This window comes from Mytilus californianus, unplaced genomic scaffold, assembly GCF_021869535.1.
Source record: "Mytilus californianus isolate M0D057914Y unplaced genomic scaffold, xbMytCali1.0.p SCAF_4, whole genome shotgun sequence".
Lineage (NCBI taxonomy): Eukaryota > Metazoa > Mollusca > Bivalvia > Mytilida > Mytilidae > Mytilus > Mytilus californianus.
In genome coordinates, this window is record NW_026262690.1 from 61424755 (window position 1) to 61444698 (window position 19944).

Consider the following 19944-nt stretch of genomic DNA (forward strand, 5'->3'; position numbering starts at 1 on the left):
TCATGAAACTAGAAAACTGCTTGTTTTTTGCCCCTTTTTGGCCCCTAATTCCTAAAATTTGGAGGCAATTACCCCCAAAATCAATCCCAGCATCCCCTTTGTGATATGGAACCTTGGTCAGAGAGATCCATACACTAACACACAAGTTATGTCTGGAAGTTACAAAAATGCTTATTTTTGGCCCCTAATTCCTGAACTGTTGGTACCAAAACCCCCAAAATCAATCCCCAACTTTCTTTTGTAGTATTGAACCTTATGGTAAAATTTCATAGAGATCCATTCACTTAAACTAAAGTTAGAGTGCGAAAACCAATGTGTCTTCGGACGACGACGACGACGACGACAATGTCATATCAATATACGACCCCAAAATTTTTTTGCGGTCGTATAAAAACCTGCTTGCATGAGTGTGAGTCACATAAATATATATTTATCTATATTCCGCAATATATTTGCAATCACCATCTTTTACCTACATCTGATTGAGAACTGATTAAAACCTGAATGCTCGTAAATATAAGAGTCCTTGGATTAGGTTTTCACATTCAATGCATGAGTCCAGAAAATTAAATTTCACCAACAAATAGTTCCTAGACATTGCCCATCCTGGTTTAGGTCAAAGATGGCAGATGCAAAATGTAAAATTAAATAAATTAAAAAGTAAATGATGACGAACATAAAGTACCACTGCTGGTGGACTATCAGTCCCAGAGGGTATCATCAGTTCATTAGTCAGTACTTAATTAGATACTGACATGATTTATAACAAACCTTTCTAAAATTGTCCGATTATAAATTTGGAAATTATAAAGAAACTTTAATAGGTTTAACTCCCTCAGGCAAAGTTGATCTTAGATGGATTTGGCTAATTTTTTTTAGGTCCTTTTGGTTATATAGCTCTTCAATTGTTTCGGTTTGTTATACATCCTTGGCTTTCAAATATTCCGCTTTGAGCATTCCTGATGAAGGTAAATCCAGAAAAGCGCTTCAGACGCATGAAATTTATATTTTCCTTGAAGTTATGTATTTTTGTTATTTTACTTTTTATAACATGTAGTTTTCATTTTTTTTCGTTTTAAAATTATTTTTTTTTAAATCAAAGTCAAACACATATATATATATATATATTTGAAAGAACGTTATAGAACTCTAAACTGATATATATGAAATTTTCCTAGAAACTTTCTTTAAACCAGACTGATTTTACCCTGGAAAATTGGTTAGAAAACAGACAACTGATTCAGCGGTCTAATGTCAGGTGTGAAAGGGTGTACTTTTAACACAATTTGATTATAATACTATTTAACGTGTGTAAAGGTGTACCATGTATTTCCTAATAAAACTGAAACTGGAAAAGGTGAATATTTGTATTAATTTGAAAACAGAAATGAAGTCAATATGCTCTGATATTCAAAAATAACAATCTACATGGTATATTTAAAACCTAAAAATTGCAGTCACCTCCTTGTTTTTTTTATATAGCAATTGTATCAAAGATGTTTTACATACCAACATTTTTCTTCATATATCTCTCTTTTTCAAAAGGTCCATGAACACTACTAAAACCATCATCCAAATTATCCAAATCATCCACACTATTGTCATAAGCAGTATTGATAACGCCTTGTGGTTCTAATTGTTTCCTTTCTTTTAAGACTTGTAATTTCTTAGATCCTCTCAATGAAGTGCGTAGAAATTCGTCTTCTCTTGCCAGTCTATTTTCTTCTTCTCTGCGTTTACGTAAATCGTCTTGATGTTTATGTAATCTTTCTAACTGTTCTTTGTTAATAGGATGATTTTGACGGCCATTTGACATGATGACAGATGCTGATTTCAATGTTGAATCTGTCAAATTTTTGTCCTCATTTTGATGAAAGCTTTTTGATGGAGTAGTTGGCGGTGTTTTTAAAGATTCAGTAGAGTTTTGATAAGATGGAGGGTATTTGGGCGGAATTTTTACAGAAGCAATGAAATTTTCTGGACAATCAATTGCCATCTCCCTATGTGTACTATCATCCTGATCAAATGAGTCTTGCATTGAATCACTAAAACTTTCATTTGCATTAAATACACTGTTTTGAATCGCCTCTAAAATTGGCGAGTCCTGATCAGAATTTTGATTACTTGCATTTTTCTTTCGTTTTTCAGTTTTGGGTTTTTTAGTTGCTTCCATCTCCATGCTACCTAATTCTGTCATTTCAATACAGCCATCAGAAACATTAGGTGTATGGGTTTGTACAGATACAGTTGTTTGATTTACAGGATTTAATTCTACAAAATTTTCTGAATCGATTGATGAATTTTCACTTATATCAGAAGCTAGTTTTGTCATATCAACTGCTTGCACTTTATGAAGTAATGACAGCTTTTCCAATCTTTGCTGTGCTTCATCTTCCACTGCTATGACATAAGCTTCTTTTACTTTGGACCGATCTGAAAAAATGAAGAAATGTTTACTATACATAATGTTTATATTCTCGCATCAATTTTTTATGATTATAATTTCATCATAGACCAGATAGAAGTAAAACATTTTTGTCAGTATGGCAGTTATATTTCTAGTTACTGTGGATTCATATATTTTCATGGGTACAAATGGAGGAAAAATTAATTAACATGGATATTTGTTTTCATGGTGTTGCAAAACATTGCATATTGGTCTAAAGAAAATTTGTATTTCATTGACCATTTAAATTCACTTACACCCACAAAATCCACAGAAATTGGTATCCCAAGAATAATAATAAATTCATGGTATTTTGCTTTTGCACGATTTTCCTCTTTCAGTTGATTATTTTTATTAACTGAAGGTCACTGTCAAATATGATATAACAGGTGACAATAAATTAAATTTTCATGTAACACTATTCATAATAACTTAGAACATAAGATGGATGACTATAAAACAATTATTGTATGGAGAAATCCAACACTGTAATAAAAATCCCATAATTGACACAGTTTAAAACCACCATAAAGAGATACTTATTTGGTAGGTAATGTCATTATGAACATGTGCTGGGGGCAGTTTCTCATCGAAACAATCACTGCCACAAGTTTACTGTTACAAGTTAAACACATACAATCATATCTAGTCATTTGTATCTGTTTTTATTTTCTTCATAATACCTACTAAACAGGTCTTCGGTTAGTCACTTCTTGGTAAATAATTGTATCCGCTGACCTGTTAATAACCCTATTTAAACACACCTTTTTTACTCAAATATATTTCAATAGTATACAATATAAATGACTTAATGGTATTTAGTTTAATATTTAGTTTCACATGAAATTATTCTGGGTTTGTAAGCACTAGTTTTACTTTCATTTCTGCATTGTTTATATAACCTTGTGATCATTTATTAAATATTGATATCATGCATGTAACTTTTTTCCCCAATGTTTTCCTGTCATATAACACCTGTACATGTGTAACAAAAAACATATTTACCTAACATTGTCATACAAACAGGTGATGCCATATTTTAGGTACATTTAATTACTATTTCTATCTATGTCTAATATTTAATTGTATATCTTTGTACAGAAACAGAAAAAAAGACAAATATACTATTATATTAATAAGAATGGAAAACATGAAGAATTGAAAGAAGAATATCTGATTCTAAATACAAAAATCCCATATTGCAAAGATAATGTACTTTTTGTTTACCCTTTAAAGAAGTTATTACAAGATGACTTAACCTCTGAATTACCAACAATAACTTTCCCATATCTATACTTTATATTATTAATATTTTAATTTTACAATCCCTATCATACTTGAATTCTGAACTGACCTCATACGAAAAATCCATATGCTCTATTGATAAGGAGCCTTCTAACTTGTTTGAATTGAGCCCTACCAATGTAATTATTAAACTTCAAGATGCTGCTTATTAAATCTAGGATCTTACAACAATATGAGGAAACATTAAATCACATTGTCACATTTTAATATCTATGACCTTAAATGTATAGTCTGAATCATACCATTATGGACAAAAAGGTCAAGTAAAAGAATGTAAAGTTGGTTGGTTGCCTTGGAGATAAAATTATTGGAGAAACAATTTGATTGAATGTGTCATGATAAATCTGACATTGACAAAACACACAATACATAATGACTCAATTCAACACTCACCCCTCTTTCCTGTTAATGCCACATACATGATAAAAAGTCCTAAATCTCCAACACAATATATTCAGACAAGTTAACCTCCTACTTTCTAATGCAATTACGATTATCAGGTAACAATTAAGATAGTTAATCATGTTATTTTCCCACATTTATTATGTTATCAAAAGTTGTTGTATACCATGTATACATTCATCTATGTAAAAAATTGTTTATTTTCATAAGTGACAAACCACATTCGACTTTAACAAGTTTATTAAGATTTTTTATCTCTCTTTTTCACAAAGTAGCAATTTACAACAATTGCAAAACAAAGAAGATAAATTACATGTTATTCTTTTAATACAAAGTTCACTTTAACCATAATAAAACTTACATAAATGATTGAAAATATAGAAAAATAATAAATTGATAAGCAAATCATTTCATTTCTTCAAATAGTTAATAAAGACATACCTTTTGAACGAAAAAATCTAATATTGTATTTGAACCAACCCTAAAAACAATTGCACTTCAATTTTTTTTAAATTCTTTAAACATGTGCTGTCCAATGTTATTATGATTTTTTTTCCTTGTTTACAAAAGATAATCTATTTTGCATCAGCCTATATATATCTATTGAGTAATGTTTCAAAGGTCAGAATTGTTTTGATAGTGATCCCCCATATGGCATATAAACAATGCTTTACCTTATCTGACTGTTACATCTTAAAACATTTAAATACCACTACAATGTTGTGCTTTACAGTATAATAGTAATAATCTAAGCTTAAAATATATAAATCATCAGACATTTAAACACAAAAATTATCTAGCTGTACATGACTCACTACAAAAATTTCCAAATGAAAAAAAAAGGTTTTGGATGTGATTTATACAGATTTCTCTAATTCTTTAATAGCTGATTCCATTCCCCAACAGGATGATTGTTTTCTTTGATTTTCAATGGGTGATTTGCTTGATTTCAGTTCTTCATTGGTTAATATGACTTCAAATTTTCTTGCTTTCCTGTGATTTGCGATTGCAATGTTACAACAAAAGGTGACTATGCCCAGTGATGTTGTATGGAAAGAACAAGACCTTTTTGCAGATCAATGAAAAAGAACGGTAGTTTGCATTCATATTGTCAAATAATCATTTAAAGAAACAGAATCCACTACCTTTGAATATTTAAGATGCTTGGCTAGCCACAAGTTTTAAATTCGAAAATTTAACTGTCTTGAAGGGAAAACATCCTAACAGACTGGATGCAGTGGTAGAATCTATATATATATTCTTGCTAACAACTTATCTTGTTAGAATACATTTTTTTCTGTAACAACACAATGTATTAGAAATACACAATATATCATCAGTGACAAGGGAACAATAGGTTCATTTTCTGTTGTATAAAAGATCATTTTAAATGTAGCTTCTCAAGATGATTTTGGGTTGAAAGAACTGAAAACAAAGTATTCATGAATGAAGGTATAACTGGTAAAAATCAATTGGATCTATATTTTGTCATAACTAATACTTCTTGGACTGACAACAGACAGAAACACAACTCAATAAAAACCAATCTTTAAAAAAAAAAAAAATGAATAAGTCTGATTAACTCTATTTACCAATACATGTACATTGAAATGCTTTCAATTATAAAGGGCTTATTGATTCCTTAAGTAATCATCTTTTCTGTCAGTCCAATACAAATTGTTTACAGCTCTCTAGCTTTAAAACCTCTTGGAGTTCAGTGATGAAACTTGGCAAGATTTATCACTTATACCAGGTGTGTTGCGCAAGAAGCAGAAAAGAGGACACTGAAATTCATGATCAAAAACTTAGTTCAACTTAGCTACCCCAGTGCATATGTACAAAAATAAATTCTGCTCTCCAACTTAAAAACCCTTTGGAGTTGGGGATGAAATACACAGAATAAAGCATCAAAAGTTGTGGACAAAAACTTAATTCAAATAAGCCACCCCTGTACATCTGTTCAAAAATTGTTTATACTCCTAAACTTTTAAACTCTAATTGGAGTTCATTAATGAAACTTGGAATGACTACAGAATAGTGATGTTAGCCATCACAGAGGCCTGTTTGATTAAATGAGTAAACTGTAATGCTATTTCAAAATCAGGATTATTCCATTCAAACTTAGCTTATACCCACAATGGAAAGATGTTTTACTGATTCACCATTAAATAATCCCCAAGATCTAAGGAGTTTTAAAGTTGGAGAATGGGAATTAATTAAAGTTAGAGAGCACAATCTGAATTTGTGTTGGAAAGAACCCCAGTCAATACAGTTTTACAAGTATTGATATGCTGGCAGTAAATACCGGGAAATACTGACCAATTGAAATTTCGAGGGGACATAATTATAAATAACTAGGGATGTCAACGAGTACTCGAGTATCGCTCGGTAGTACCGAGTATCGAATACCAAAATGATACTCGACTAATCGGTTTCTGTTAGAATGTTGTTGCCTTCTTAAAGAAAAAATATTTTTATTAAGAGCGCTTCCCTGGCAATTAAACATAAATCAAAATTAATCAAAATTAAATAAAATGCTCCGCAGGGCGCAGCTTGATACGACCGCAGAGGTCGAACCCTGAACAGTTGGGGCAAGTATGGACACAACATTCAAGCTTGATACAGCTCTGAATTTGGATTGTGATTAAATATTTGACACAGCATAGGTTTCTGACACAGAATGAATGTGGTCTAAGAACTTAAAAATTTTAAATTGGACATTCACCTATTATGGTCCAATATCCAAAATCTAAATACATGGTTAGATTCAGCATATCAAAGAACCCCAAGAATTCAATTTTTGATGAAATCAAACAAAGTTTAATTTTGGACCCTTTTGACCTCAATGTGAACAAAGTTGATAAAGGGGCCCAAAAATCAAAAATCTAAATACATGGTTAGATTCAGCATATCAAAGAACCCCATATATTCAATTTTTGTTGAAATCAAACAAAGTTTAATTTTGGACCCCGATTTGGACCAACTTGAAAACTGGGCCCATAATCAAAAATCTAAATAAATACATGTTTAGATTCAGTATATCAAAGAACCCTAAGAATTCAATTTTTGTTAAAATCAAACTAAGTTTAATTTTGGAACCTTTGGACCTTAATGTAGACCAATTTGAAAATGGAACCAAAAATTAAGAATCTAAATACACGGTTAGATTCAGCATATCAAAGAACCCCAATAATTCAATTTTTGATGAAATCAAACAAAGTTTAATTTTGGACCCTTTGGACCTCAATGTGGACCAATTTAAAAACGGGGCCAAAAAACCCTATTGAAATTGGTCAAGAAATAAGCAATTTATACGAAGTATCTTTTTTTGCACAATACTGTGCAATTGAATATTTCTTGCTATTGCGTAATACTGTACAATTGACAATTTCTTGCTATTGCGCAATATTGTGCTATTGGATATTTCTTGCTATTGCGCAATACTGTGCAATTGAAGATTTCTTGCTATTGGGCAATACTGTGCAATTGAAGATTTCTTGCTATTGTGCAATACTGTGCAGTTGAAAATTTCTTGCTATTGCACAATACTTATTATATAATAATTTACACATCCTGTTTGGTGTGTATCTCCTACCATATCATTATTATTTGCTTTTAAATATAAATCAGAAATAACCAACTTAAAATGGAAAATTTTAAAAGAAAAAAAAAAAAAAAAAAAGAAAAAAAAGTAAAAAAATTTCAGAGAGATCCATACACTTGAACACAAGTTATTGTCTGGAAACTAGAAAAATGTGTTTTTTGGCCCCTTTTTGGCCCCAAATTCCTAAACTTTTAGGGCAATTACCCCCAAACTCAAACCCAGCTTTCCCTTTGTGATATGGAACCTTGTAGTACAATTTCAGAAAGATCCATACACTTACACACAAGTTATTGTCCTGAAACTAGAAAAATGCTTGTTTTTTGCCCCTTTTAGGCCCCTAATTCCTAAAATTTTGAGGCAATTACCCCCAAAATCAATCCCACCATTCCCTATGTGATATGGAACCTTGTGGTACAATGTCAGAGAGATCCATACACTAACACACAATTGTCTGGAAACTAGAAAAATGCTTATTTTTGGCCCCTTTTTTCTAAACGTTTTGGGCAATTACCCCCAAACTCAATTTCTGATTTCCCTTTGTGATATGGAACCTTGTAGTACAATTTCAGAAAGATCCATACACTTACACACAAGTTATGTCTGGAAGTTACAAAAATGCTTATTTTTGGCCCCTTTTTGGCCCCTAATTCCTTAAATGTTGGTACCAAAACCCTTAAAATCAATCCCAACCTTCCTTTTGTGGTATTGAACCTTATGGTAAAATCTCATAGAGATCCATTCACTTAAACTAAAGTTAGAGTGCGAAAACCAATGTGTCTTCGGACGACGACGACGCCAACGTCATACCAATATACGACCGCAAAAATTTTTGCGGTCGTATAAAAACGCTTCGCATGTTTGCGTTTCATTGTAATTTAAAATTCCCTTGAACAGATGCAGGCTATGAACAAGAGCACCTTTCCAAGACTTACATTTTTAGCTTAGCGTCTCTTAATCATTCCACCACCTCTGTACCATCAGAGCAAATATTTTCATCAGCAGGACTGTTACTTACGTAACAAAGTCGAGAAATAGACTCGTCCAAGAAAAAGTTGAAAAGATCTAAATAAGAACAAATTCGTTGCACCCTGTGTCGACTCTCAGTGAATGGTAAAAAGCATAAGTAAGTTCTAATCATCACCCTTTGCTGATCATTAAATGTGTTTTTTTACGATTCGCAAATGCTGTTGTTTGAGTAAACATTTTTCTATAGATGTTTAACAATTAATTTATTAGATAATTGTCAGTTTACATAATTAGTACATGTAGTAAATGAGCTTTTAATTATGGTATAAAATTCCTGGGACTTTTCTATAGTCCAGGTAATAATGTTGAGGGTTTTACGTCCATAAGACAACGACCCACAATATGTAAGATGGGTATAATTTTGTGTTTCCATTTTGTAGATGTTTTTCTGAGCAAGTACTCGAGTATCGCTCGGTAAATCTAACGAGTACTCGATTAGTAAATCTTCACAAAGTTGACATCCCTATAAATAACCACTTCCTACCTGGTCAATTACTGTTCGTAATGAATTTACGAAAGTCTTAAAGTCAATATAAATGTAAGTCATTTTAAATGTTCTCTTTTACATTTTTATTTTAATTTCTACATAAACAGTGATTTATTAGTACAAATATTTAAATTGAAGATAAAACTGTTTTATCCCTGTAAAGTGTACCCATCATTGTATTTGGCAGTGGTTTTGTTTTTGTCTTCTAATCTATAATAGTATAGAATTTCTATTTGAATATATTTTGGTTTCATTTAGGTGCTTGAACGCCAAAGCGATTTGTCCTGTATGCAGATATAAAGGTTAAATATATATATGCATCATAAAGTATTTTTTGGTTTGAAAGAGTAGATCGGTCCTTTTAACTTTCAATTTCCTTCTTTTAGAAGATATTATTGAATAGACAGGAAATATTTTATTGTTATAAAGTGTCTCCAAATATCCCTTTCATTACCCTTTTCTCCTGTTATGTTAACATCTATTGGGAGCTGTTGTATTAGTAGCTAACTTTTCACACCAAGCATTCTTGATGTGGGCAAGTGATAGATTGGAAGGCAGCTGTAGACCTATTGAAATCAAGATTTCACACATTGTTTTGCTAAGCATACCCCACTAGTAATTAAAAGGATCAGAAAACAGGAAGCAGGTGTCTGTCAGATCAGAAAAGCGCTCACATGTTACAACTCATCATTGCCAAGTTGCTGACTAAATATGGCGATGAATAGATGGCTTTAACGTTCAGTTGAACATGTTGAAAATTAAACGCATATTCAGAACGAAAACATGATAATGTGATATGAATACATAGAACTTGCTTTGTACTGGACAGACAAATGGAATTGGATTTTTTTATGTGCTGGTTCACAAGGTAACAGTTAGCAGTAAGACATGTCATTCTAAAACGGATAGATTATCCTGACTCCAAGCCAACCAGTCTTTGTTCTAAATTCAAATTAATGTGTGCTCAGCAGAGAAGCAGCAAATACCAATTTTCAAGTCTTTGGTTTGACCTGGCCAAATCCAAGTGCTCCCACACTCCAAGCAAAAACACTACCATGAGACCAATTATCAAGTCATTTCTGTTCATCAGCATTTGAGAAAAGTGACAAAAATTTCAAGTTCATTAAGCATACTGAAAAATAAATGGACTGTTTCTATGGGACACAAATTGCCCCTGCTTGAAAATATACAGCAAATTTAGCAATTTTTCAATTTAAAAAGGGACATATGATTTTTGTCGAGCCTTCGACTTTTGTCGAAAAAGCGAGACATAGTGATCCTACATTCCGTCGGCGTCGGCGTCGTCGTCGTCGTCGGCGGCGTCCACAAATATTCACTCTGTGGTTAAAGTTTTTGAAATTTTAATAACTTTCTTAAACTATCCTGGATTTCTACCAAACTTGGACAGAAGCTTGTTTATGATCATAAGATTATATTCAAAAGTAAATTTTGTAAAAAAAAAATTCCATTTTTTCCGTATTTTACTTATAAGTGGACTTAGTTTTTCTGCCAGTTAACATTACATTCACTCTGTGGTTAAAGTTTTTAAAATTTTAATAACTTTCTTAAACTATCCTGGATTTCTACCAAACTTGGAAAGAAGCTTGTTTATGATCGTAAGATAGTATCCAGATGTAAATTTTGTATAAAAAAAAATTCCATTTTTCCGTATTTTACTTATAAATGGACTTAGTTTTTCTGCCAGGAAACATTACATTCACTCTGTGGTTAAAGTTTTTGAAATTTTAATAACTTTCTTAAACTATCCTGGATTTATACCAAACTTGGAAAGAAGCTTGTTTATGATCATAAGATAGTATCCAGAAGTAAATTTTGTTAAAAAAAAATTCCATTTTTCCGTATTTTACTTATAAATGGACTTAGTTTTTCTGCCAGGAAACATTACATTCACTCTGTGGTTAAAGTTTTTGAAATTTTAATAACTTTCTTAAACTATCCTGGATTTCTACCAAACTTGGACAGAAGCTTGTTTATGATCATAAGATTATATTCAAAAGTAAATTTTGTAAAAAAAAAATTCCATTTTTTCCGTATTTTACTTATAAGTGGACTTAGTTTTTCTGCCAGTTAACATTACATTCACTCTGTGGTTAAAGTTTTTAAAATTTTAATAACTTTCTTAAACTATCCTGGATTTCTACCAAACTTGGAAAGAAGCTTGTTTATGATCGTAAGATAGTATCCAGATGTAAATTTTGTATAAAAAAAAATTCCATTTTTCCGTATTTTACTTATAAATGGACTTAGTTTTTCTGCCAGGAAACATTACATTCACTCTGTGGTTAAAGTTTTTGAAATTTTAATAACTTTCTTAAACTATCCTGGATTTATACCAAACTTGGAAAGAAGCTTGTTTATGATCATAAGATAGTATCCAGAAGTAAATTTTGTTAAAAAAAAATTCCATTTTTCCGTATTTTACTTATAAATGGACTTAGTTTTTCTGCCAGGAAACATTACATTCACTCTATGGTTAAAGTTTTTGAAATTTTAATAACTTTCTTAAACTATCCTGGATTTCTACCACACTTGGACAGAAGCTTGTTTATGATCAAAAACTAGTATCTAGAAGGAAATTTTGATAAAATTTTGTTCCATTTTTTCCGTATTTTACTTATAAATGGACTTAGTTTTTCTTCCAGTCAACATTACATACATTCTGCAGTTTAAGTTTTTAAAACATATATTAGATTCATAAATTATCCTGGATTTTTACCAAACTTGGACAGAAGCTGCTTACAATCAAAACATAGTATAGAGGGGAATATTTTTATTAATTTTTTTCCTCATTTTTGTTGAGCCTGCGATTAACACCAAAAGTAGGCGAGACACTGGGTTCCGCGGAACCCTTACGAATTTTTTTATTACCAGTAGTTATTGGCTTTGAACTAGCGGTCAGTAACTGCGAGTACTCTCAGATCTGTACTTAATGTTTTTTTGTTGTTGTGGGGATGTATAAATACCCTGCCGTGTCCATTCTGTGTTATTGTTAGATGTCTTTCTGCTTTGTATCGATCTGATGAGTTCAGCCTTTTTCAACTAATTTTTATAGTTTGTTCTTATGTTGTACTATTACATCACTATTCCAGATTAGGGGGAGGGTTTGGCACTAAAAAACTAGTTTAACCCCGCCACGTTCTGTATGTGCCTGTCCCAAGTCAGGAGCTTGTAATTCAGTGGTTGTCGTTTGTTACTGTATATCACATTTGTTTTTCGTTCATTGTTTTATACATAAATCAGGTCTTTAGTTTTCTCATTTGAATTGTTTTACATTTGTCATTTAGGGACCTTTTATAGCTGACTTTGCAGTATGGGTTTTGCTCATTGTTGAAGGCCGTACAGTGACCTATAGTTGTTAACTTTTATGTCATTTGGTCTCTAGTGGAGAGTTGTCTCATTGGTAATCAAACACCAGGGTTCACCACAGAATGAAAATCAAGGGTGGGGGAGAAAGTTCATCAAATCAGAGATTTTGTGTTGCGTTGTCGAATCGATTCCTTGTGCATGAATTATTAATTATATGCCTTACATGTATTTGTCATATATATATAGCTAATTTGGAAAGGGGGTCTCACACAGATTTTGTAGTTGGTCCTATTAGTGGTCACCACACTTGTAGGAACATATTAAACAGGGAGAGTAAACACCTGATGTGGCTTCCCAGATTGCAGGAATATTCTGACCAATTTTATCTAAATTGTCTTATGGAAAACCACATGGTAAAAAGGTCTAAAAAGAAAAAGAAATTAATAATAAAAAAAAATATTCAGTCACAGAATTTCAGTCATTTCAACCAAATTAAGCCTATCTAGCAGTTTATAAAATCATATGTGTTATGTAGAATTTTATTAAATTAACTCCCCTATTTTCCAATACAATTATGTAAAGGAATTATATATCCAGTTTTACTCTTTTCTTACTTTAAATGAATTTTAAGATAAGGAAACTCCTATCCCAGATCTAACTGTCTAAAAATAACCAAACAATGTTTGTCTGTTATTTAGGTATTCCCCAGTATTTTCCCGCCTAAGAGATCATGTGACATTGTTGTCAACAAAACGACCATGTGGTCAGGGAATCCATTTGTTTTCTGGATTACTGCTTTAATTAATCTAGTTAGAATATAAACATTCCATTTAAGGTATAGTCAAACATATGCATTTATAAAATAACTAGTTTGCAAACAAGTTTTACTTTACAAATTGAAGAAACTGTGTCATGATCTGTCATTGGTTGTTACCTTGTTCAACCACGCGAGACCATGTAAATAATATAATCACTGTCAGTGTACATCCCTTGAGGCAATTAACAATAATTCGACTTCTTAATTGCCACTGACATGATATTTGGATTAGGGATATCTGAAATCTAACTTCAATCTATTGAATTTTCAAGTGTGGCGGACAATAAAATAAGCGTGGCGCTGGGAATTTTAACGTGGTGCTAGAAATTTAAGCGTGGCTCACCGCCATCCTTAAATAGGTTGTGGTAATCCCTGAACACATCTTCTTATTTTTATATTTATTACATCGAGAATGGTGAAAGTGTCAGACGCCATCCAAATTCAAACTCGATCTATGTTTGGTGGTAATAAGCATTGTGTATAAATTTTATAAAATTTGGTTGAGGAAAACTATATTTTGGGATGTACGTACAGAGGGACAAGGGTAAAACTTAATGCCCCCTCCGTCACGGTGGGGGCATTAAAATATAAAGTATAAGCAAACAGTAAGTGGGTGTCTTACATAAGTTTCATAAAATTTGGTTGAGGCAAACTTAAGTTAGAGAACGGAAACGAAAAATTCAGCAACTTTTCCATTTGTAAAGGGACATGACTCTAGAACGGTTAATGTGACACCACCAAAATTCAAACTTGATCTGTATTTTGTGGTAATAAGCATTGTGTATAAGTTTCAGAACTTTTGGTTGAGGCTAACTTAAGTTAGAGAATGGAAACAAAAATTCAGCAACTTTTCCATTTGTCCAGGGGCATAACTCTAGAATGGTTAAAGTGATGCCACCAAAATTCTAACTTGATCTGTATTTTGTGGTAATAAGCATTGTGTATAAGTTTCATAACATTTGGTTGATGCAAACTTAAGTAAGAGAACGGAAACGAAAAACTCAGCAACTTTTCCATTTGTAAAGGGGCATAACTCTAGAACGGTTAAAGTGACACCACCAAAATTTAAACTTGATCTGTATTTCGTGGTAATAAGCATTGTGTATAAGTTTCATTACATTTGGATGAGGTAAACTAAAGTTAGAGAACGGAAACCAACTTTGGGAAGTACATACGTACGTACAGACGGACAAGGGTAAAATCTAATGCCCCCTCTGCTACGGCGGGGGCATAAAAAAATTTGTAAGGGTTCCGCGGAACCAAGTGTCTCGCCTACTTTTTCTGTTAATGGCAGGCTCTACAAAAATGAGGAAGTAAATCAATAAAAATATTCCACTTGATACTATCTTTTGATTGTAAGAAGCTTCAGTCCAAGTTTGGTAAAAATCCAGGATAGTTTATGAATCTAATAAATGTTTAAAAACTTTAACTGCAGACTGAATGTAATTATATCTGGAAGAAAACAAAATTTCCTTCTAGATACTAGCATTTGATCATAAACAAGCTTCTGTCCAAGTTTGATACAAATCCAAAATAGTATAAGAAAGTTATCAAAATTTTAAAAACTTTAACCACAGAGTGAATGTGTTGTTTCCTGGCAAAAAATCTAAGTCCATTTAAAAGTAAAATAAGGAAAAAATAGATTTATTTTTTTACAAAATTTCCTTCTAGATACTAGCTTTTGATCATAAACAAGCTTCTGTCCAAGTTTGGTACAAATCCAAAAAAGTATAAGAAAGTTATTAAAATTTTAAAAACTTTAACCACAGAGTGAATGTGTTGTTTCCTGGCCGAAAATCTAAGTCCATTTAAAAGTAAAATAAGGAAAAAATGGATTTATTTTTTTACAAAACTTACTTCTGAATAATATCTTATGATCATAAACAAGCTTCTGTCCAAGTTTGGTACAAACCCAGGATAGTTTAAGAAAGTTATTAAAATTTTAAAAACTTTAACCACAGAGTGAATGTAATATTTCCCGGCAGAAAAACTAAGTCCATTTATAAGTAAAATACGGAAAAATGGAATTTTATTTTTACAATATTTACTTCTGGATACTATCTTATGATCATAAACAAGCTTCTGTCCAAGTTTGGTAGAAATCCAGGATAGTTTAAGAAAGTTATTAAAATTTCAAAAACTTTAACCACAGAGTGAATATTTGTGGACGCCGCCGACAACAACGATGACGCCGACGGAATGTAGGATCGCTATGTCTCGCTTTTTCGACTAAAGTCGAAGGCTCGACAAAAATGAATGCAATGAGTGGAGATACAACATAATGACATACATATATGTGCATTGAAATGACAAGTAATCATTTTCCACACTTTTCAAAAATACTTGTCATGAGCAGACCTGACAATGGTTTTTCAAGAAACACATGCTATGCACAGAAATTGGTATGGTATCAAGATGCTTATTACCACTGGGCCAATATTACTGCTGGTGGACTTAAGTCCCCGAGGATACTATCAGTCCTGTACAAATGTTTAGGTATTGGGATGATTTAAATAATACATTTTGGGCTATTTCTATATTTACATATATGGTATATAGACCCTATAAATCGAGACACAATGTTAACCTCTAGATTCATTTTCTGATTTTATTGTGCTATTTGAAGACTGCCTGAATGATGTACAATATTTCCATCTCCCCTAATTAATACACATATACAGGTACATAGAATAAGCTGAATTCGGAAGCCTGTAGCTCAATGGTTGTCGTCGGTTCAAGTCTGTCATATTTTGTTTTTATAAATTGTTTAATTATAAATTAGGCCATTAGTTTTCTCGTTTGAATAGTTTCACTTTTTTTGTGTTGGGGCCTTAAATTGCTTATATCCACTTCATTTGAACTGTGGTGGATAGTTAAGATAGTTGTCTCATTGGCAATCATACTGCATCTCCTTGTTTTTATATTGAAGATATATTTCAATAAAATTGGCATGCCTAAATTATTGGGAACTTGTAAATAAATTTTATCATCATTCATGCACAAAATCACTGTGAAAATCTACAGAAATATGTTACCATACCATTCAAATTGTTGAGATCTTTCTTTCTTTTTACTCGCAGTGAAATAGACCTTGACTTGATACACTGAAAAAAAAAAAGTAAGAATATATACCATATTGAATTATGCAATACACGCAAATCTAATACGAGATCCTCCCTAGATCATAGTAATGAATTAAGCAAGGCATAAAGAAATTAAATTTGTTCAGAAAAAACCATTTTCATTAGTCTAGAGGTCAGTATAACAAGTTGAATATGGCTGATTAAAGAGGGAATAAGCGCACTAACCCATCCAACATGACGACAAAAGGGAAGTAACTCTTGCTCAAATTGTTTCCATTTCCAGAGAACTCAAAAAAGTTCAATTTTAACACGAGAACTGATAGATATTAGCAGAAAATTGTATTTTATAAGGTTTACATGTATGTATGTAATACTGCTATTATTGATAATTATTCAAAAGATAGATACATGTAATAATTATCTATATGTTATAAATTTTGCATAAGACACACAAATAAAATTTATGAAGTTAAATTGTTTTTTTATTGAGTATAAATGACATATATCTCAAAATCAAAAACTTAATTATTTATAAAAGCAGTATTACTATATAAATATATATCAAATTCATGAAGTTAAATAGTACCTTTACTGAGTATAAATAACATTTATCATATATTTAGTAGTAAATACAGTAGTTTTGAATATTTGATAAATAGCCTGCTGTTTAATCCTAATCGCTCAACTTTGATGCGCACCCTTTATCACACCCCTACTCAAATTTCTCATTTATGACAGTAGTGATTCCGACTAAATTTACATGAAGTCCATGTTTTAATTTATGCAAGCTTCTCAAGAAATATTTTTCCTCAATGGGTCCTAAATGAAACGGTCATTAGGGCGTGACGTTATTTATTGAATGATGTCATTGTTTGCCATGTGACGTCACTGACGTTACCATACAAAACATAAAAAACTACAATAAACAAAATATTTCTATGAACAACAGGACGCAAATTGTAAGGTAACCAAGGTGCTTTGGATGAATAATTAAGCAGTTCTTTTAAAGCTTTTAAAACAAGACAAAAGTAAATCTGAAGGTAACCCAGGTGCTAGGGATCAGAAAGCAGTGCCAGTTCATATATACTCTCCTGTTTAAATATATTATAAAGCGTATAAAACATGGCAAAATCCGTATCACATGCCGTATCATCCTCGACCAATATCATCCATCGGGCCTAAAGGCCCTCGGGCTGATATTGGTATCTCGGGATGATACGGCATATGATACGGATTTCGCCATGTATTATTCTCTATATACATGATATATCTCAAAATTATAAAACTTCATTATTTATAAAAGCAGTATTACCATATATACAGTAAAGTTTTCAGGTATTATCTGTCAGTTTTCGGGTACAGACAATGAGTTTTTTAGTTCTCGGGAAATCAGTTCACCAGAATTTTTTGCAGCATCACCTACAGTGGAGATCACTTCTAACCTCTCATAAGAACTGTCAGAATAATCTGTGATAGAACTGTTCTAAGCTGTCCTAGAACAGTTCTACCCTAGAACTGTTCTAGGTAGAACTGTCAGAATCAGTTCTAGGTAGAACTGACCAAATCAGTTCTAGGTAGAACTGTCAGGATCAGTTCTAGGGTAGAACTGTCTAAAATTGTTCTACATGTAGGTAGAACTGTCCAAATCAGTTCTAGTCGTAGAACTGTCAGCAGAACTGACCAAATTAGTTCTAACCATAGAACTGTCAGCAGAACTGACTAAATCAGTTCTAACCGTAGAACTGTCAGCAGAACTGTCTAAAACTGTTCTAGCCTTAGAACTGACCAAACCTGTCAGGATTGTAGAACAGTTCTAAATGACGTCACTGCAATTTTTTAATATATACATGTATTATATTCTTTTGACTTATTTATATTTAAGACAAAGAGTTCTTAAAACTGTTCTATGGATAGAACTGACTAAATCAATTCTAGCCGTAGAACTGACCTAGTCGTAGAACTGGTCAGATTTGGTCAGTTCTAGGTAGAACTGTCTAAAACTGTTCTAGGGTAGAACTGTCAGGATCAGTTCTAGGTAGAACTGACCAAATCAGTTCTATGTAGAACTGAGCAAATCAGTTCTAGGTTAGAACTGTTCTAGCTAGAACTGTCTAAAAGGTGTCAGGATGACAGTTCTACATACTGTCCTAGAACAGTTCTCCTGACAGATTCTGACAGATTTGATGAGAGGTTAGAAGTGATCTCCACTGTAGGCTGGTAAATCATCTGTGTGCATGATAGCACTATTTGTAAACTCTTTGAACTAATAAGGTATTTTGAAAAACAAGTTGTTTAACATGTCACCTTTCCACATTGTCCAAAATATGTATTCCCATGTATGATAAATTTCAAGGCAAAAATTGACTTATGTCTACAGACGCCGGTTTATCACTTCAATTTTAGACAGCTAGACATCATGAACAGCAGTCGATGTGCATATGAATCAACAAACATTTAACCTGAATATTTAAACATACTGACCAAAACAAGCAGACAATAGGATGATAATTAACTTATAGTGCGGAAGTCAACTCCACAGGTGCGACAATAACAGAAGTACGATACCAATTTCAAAGCGAAGTCAGTTCTTTATAAGCTATCATAAACAGTCGAGTTTTAAAGTATATATCTTACCAGAATGTAAAACAAGAATATTATCCGATAACATTTAACGAAAATTACCTTTTTTAATCACCCAAAGTTATGTGAATTATTTAAGATGGCCGCTCGTAATCTGGGTCACAATTTAGATCGCTTACACCAATGAAAATGTAAACAAACATCATTGTTTCAAATATAATAAGTCACAAAAAATGTTTGCCAAAATTTACAAATAAAGCACATATTTATTATAAGTTATTGGATGCTATCTTGTCTAAACATTCCATTTGTTATTTTTTTTTGTAATTTTACCTTTTTTTAAAATTTGGATTATCTCCCCTATGTCAAGTTGCTTTTCACATTTTTTTTAAAATTGTATAAAAGAACAGAGTTCAATTGCCAACTGCGTTGCACATATTTTATCTGTCCAACGAAAAATAAAAAAACAAGAGTGTAAATGCTGAAATGTCTCACCTGCTATACTGATCATTGATTTTATGTTGATAGTCCTAAATATAATTAAGTTTCACTACAAGTATCACATTAACATTTACGATCCAAGAAAATGAGGTTAAGGTCAGATAAACAAAGCTGGAGATACATGTTCACCTTTAAGATGACCTATTGCTTATAGTATAAAAGAAACAGACCTAACCATGAAAATTTTATATTGATCAATGAACCATGAAAATGAGGTCAAGGTCAGATGAACCCTGCCAGACAGACATTTACACATTAAAATCATTCAAAACATCAAATATAGTTGACCTATTGCTTAAAGTTTAAGAAAAACAGACCAAAACACCAAAATTTAACATTAAGCAATGAACTGTGAAAATGAAGTCA

The 19944-nt window shown here is 32.0% G+C and overlaps 1 protein-coding gene across 3 annotated transcripts in view; it reads right to left on the reverse strand.

The window, feature by feature from the left end:
• The window catches only part of LOC127698555 (protein PALS1-like), a 41139-nt gene extending 21909 nt beyond the window's left edge, over positions 1-19230 (reverse strand). The window contains exons 1-3 of one of the 3 annotated variants that reach the window (XM_052202057.1): positions 19180-19230; positions 16455-16518; positions 1510-2433 (exon numbers count right to left, since the gene is read on the reverse strand). In XM_052202057.1, coding sequence (XP_052058017.1) covers positions 1510-2332 — 823 coding nt within the window. In that variant the 5' untranslated portion in view covers positions 2333-2433; positions 16455-16518; positions 19180-19230. Of the gene's footprint in view, positions 1-1509; positions 2434-4594; positions 4619-16454; positions 16519-19131 lie in introns of those variants that run through there. The other 2 variants (XM_052202058.1, XM_052202059.1) reach the window with 2 other exon arrangements.
• Between the last annotated feature and the right edge of the window lie 714 nt (positions 19231-19944).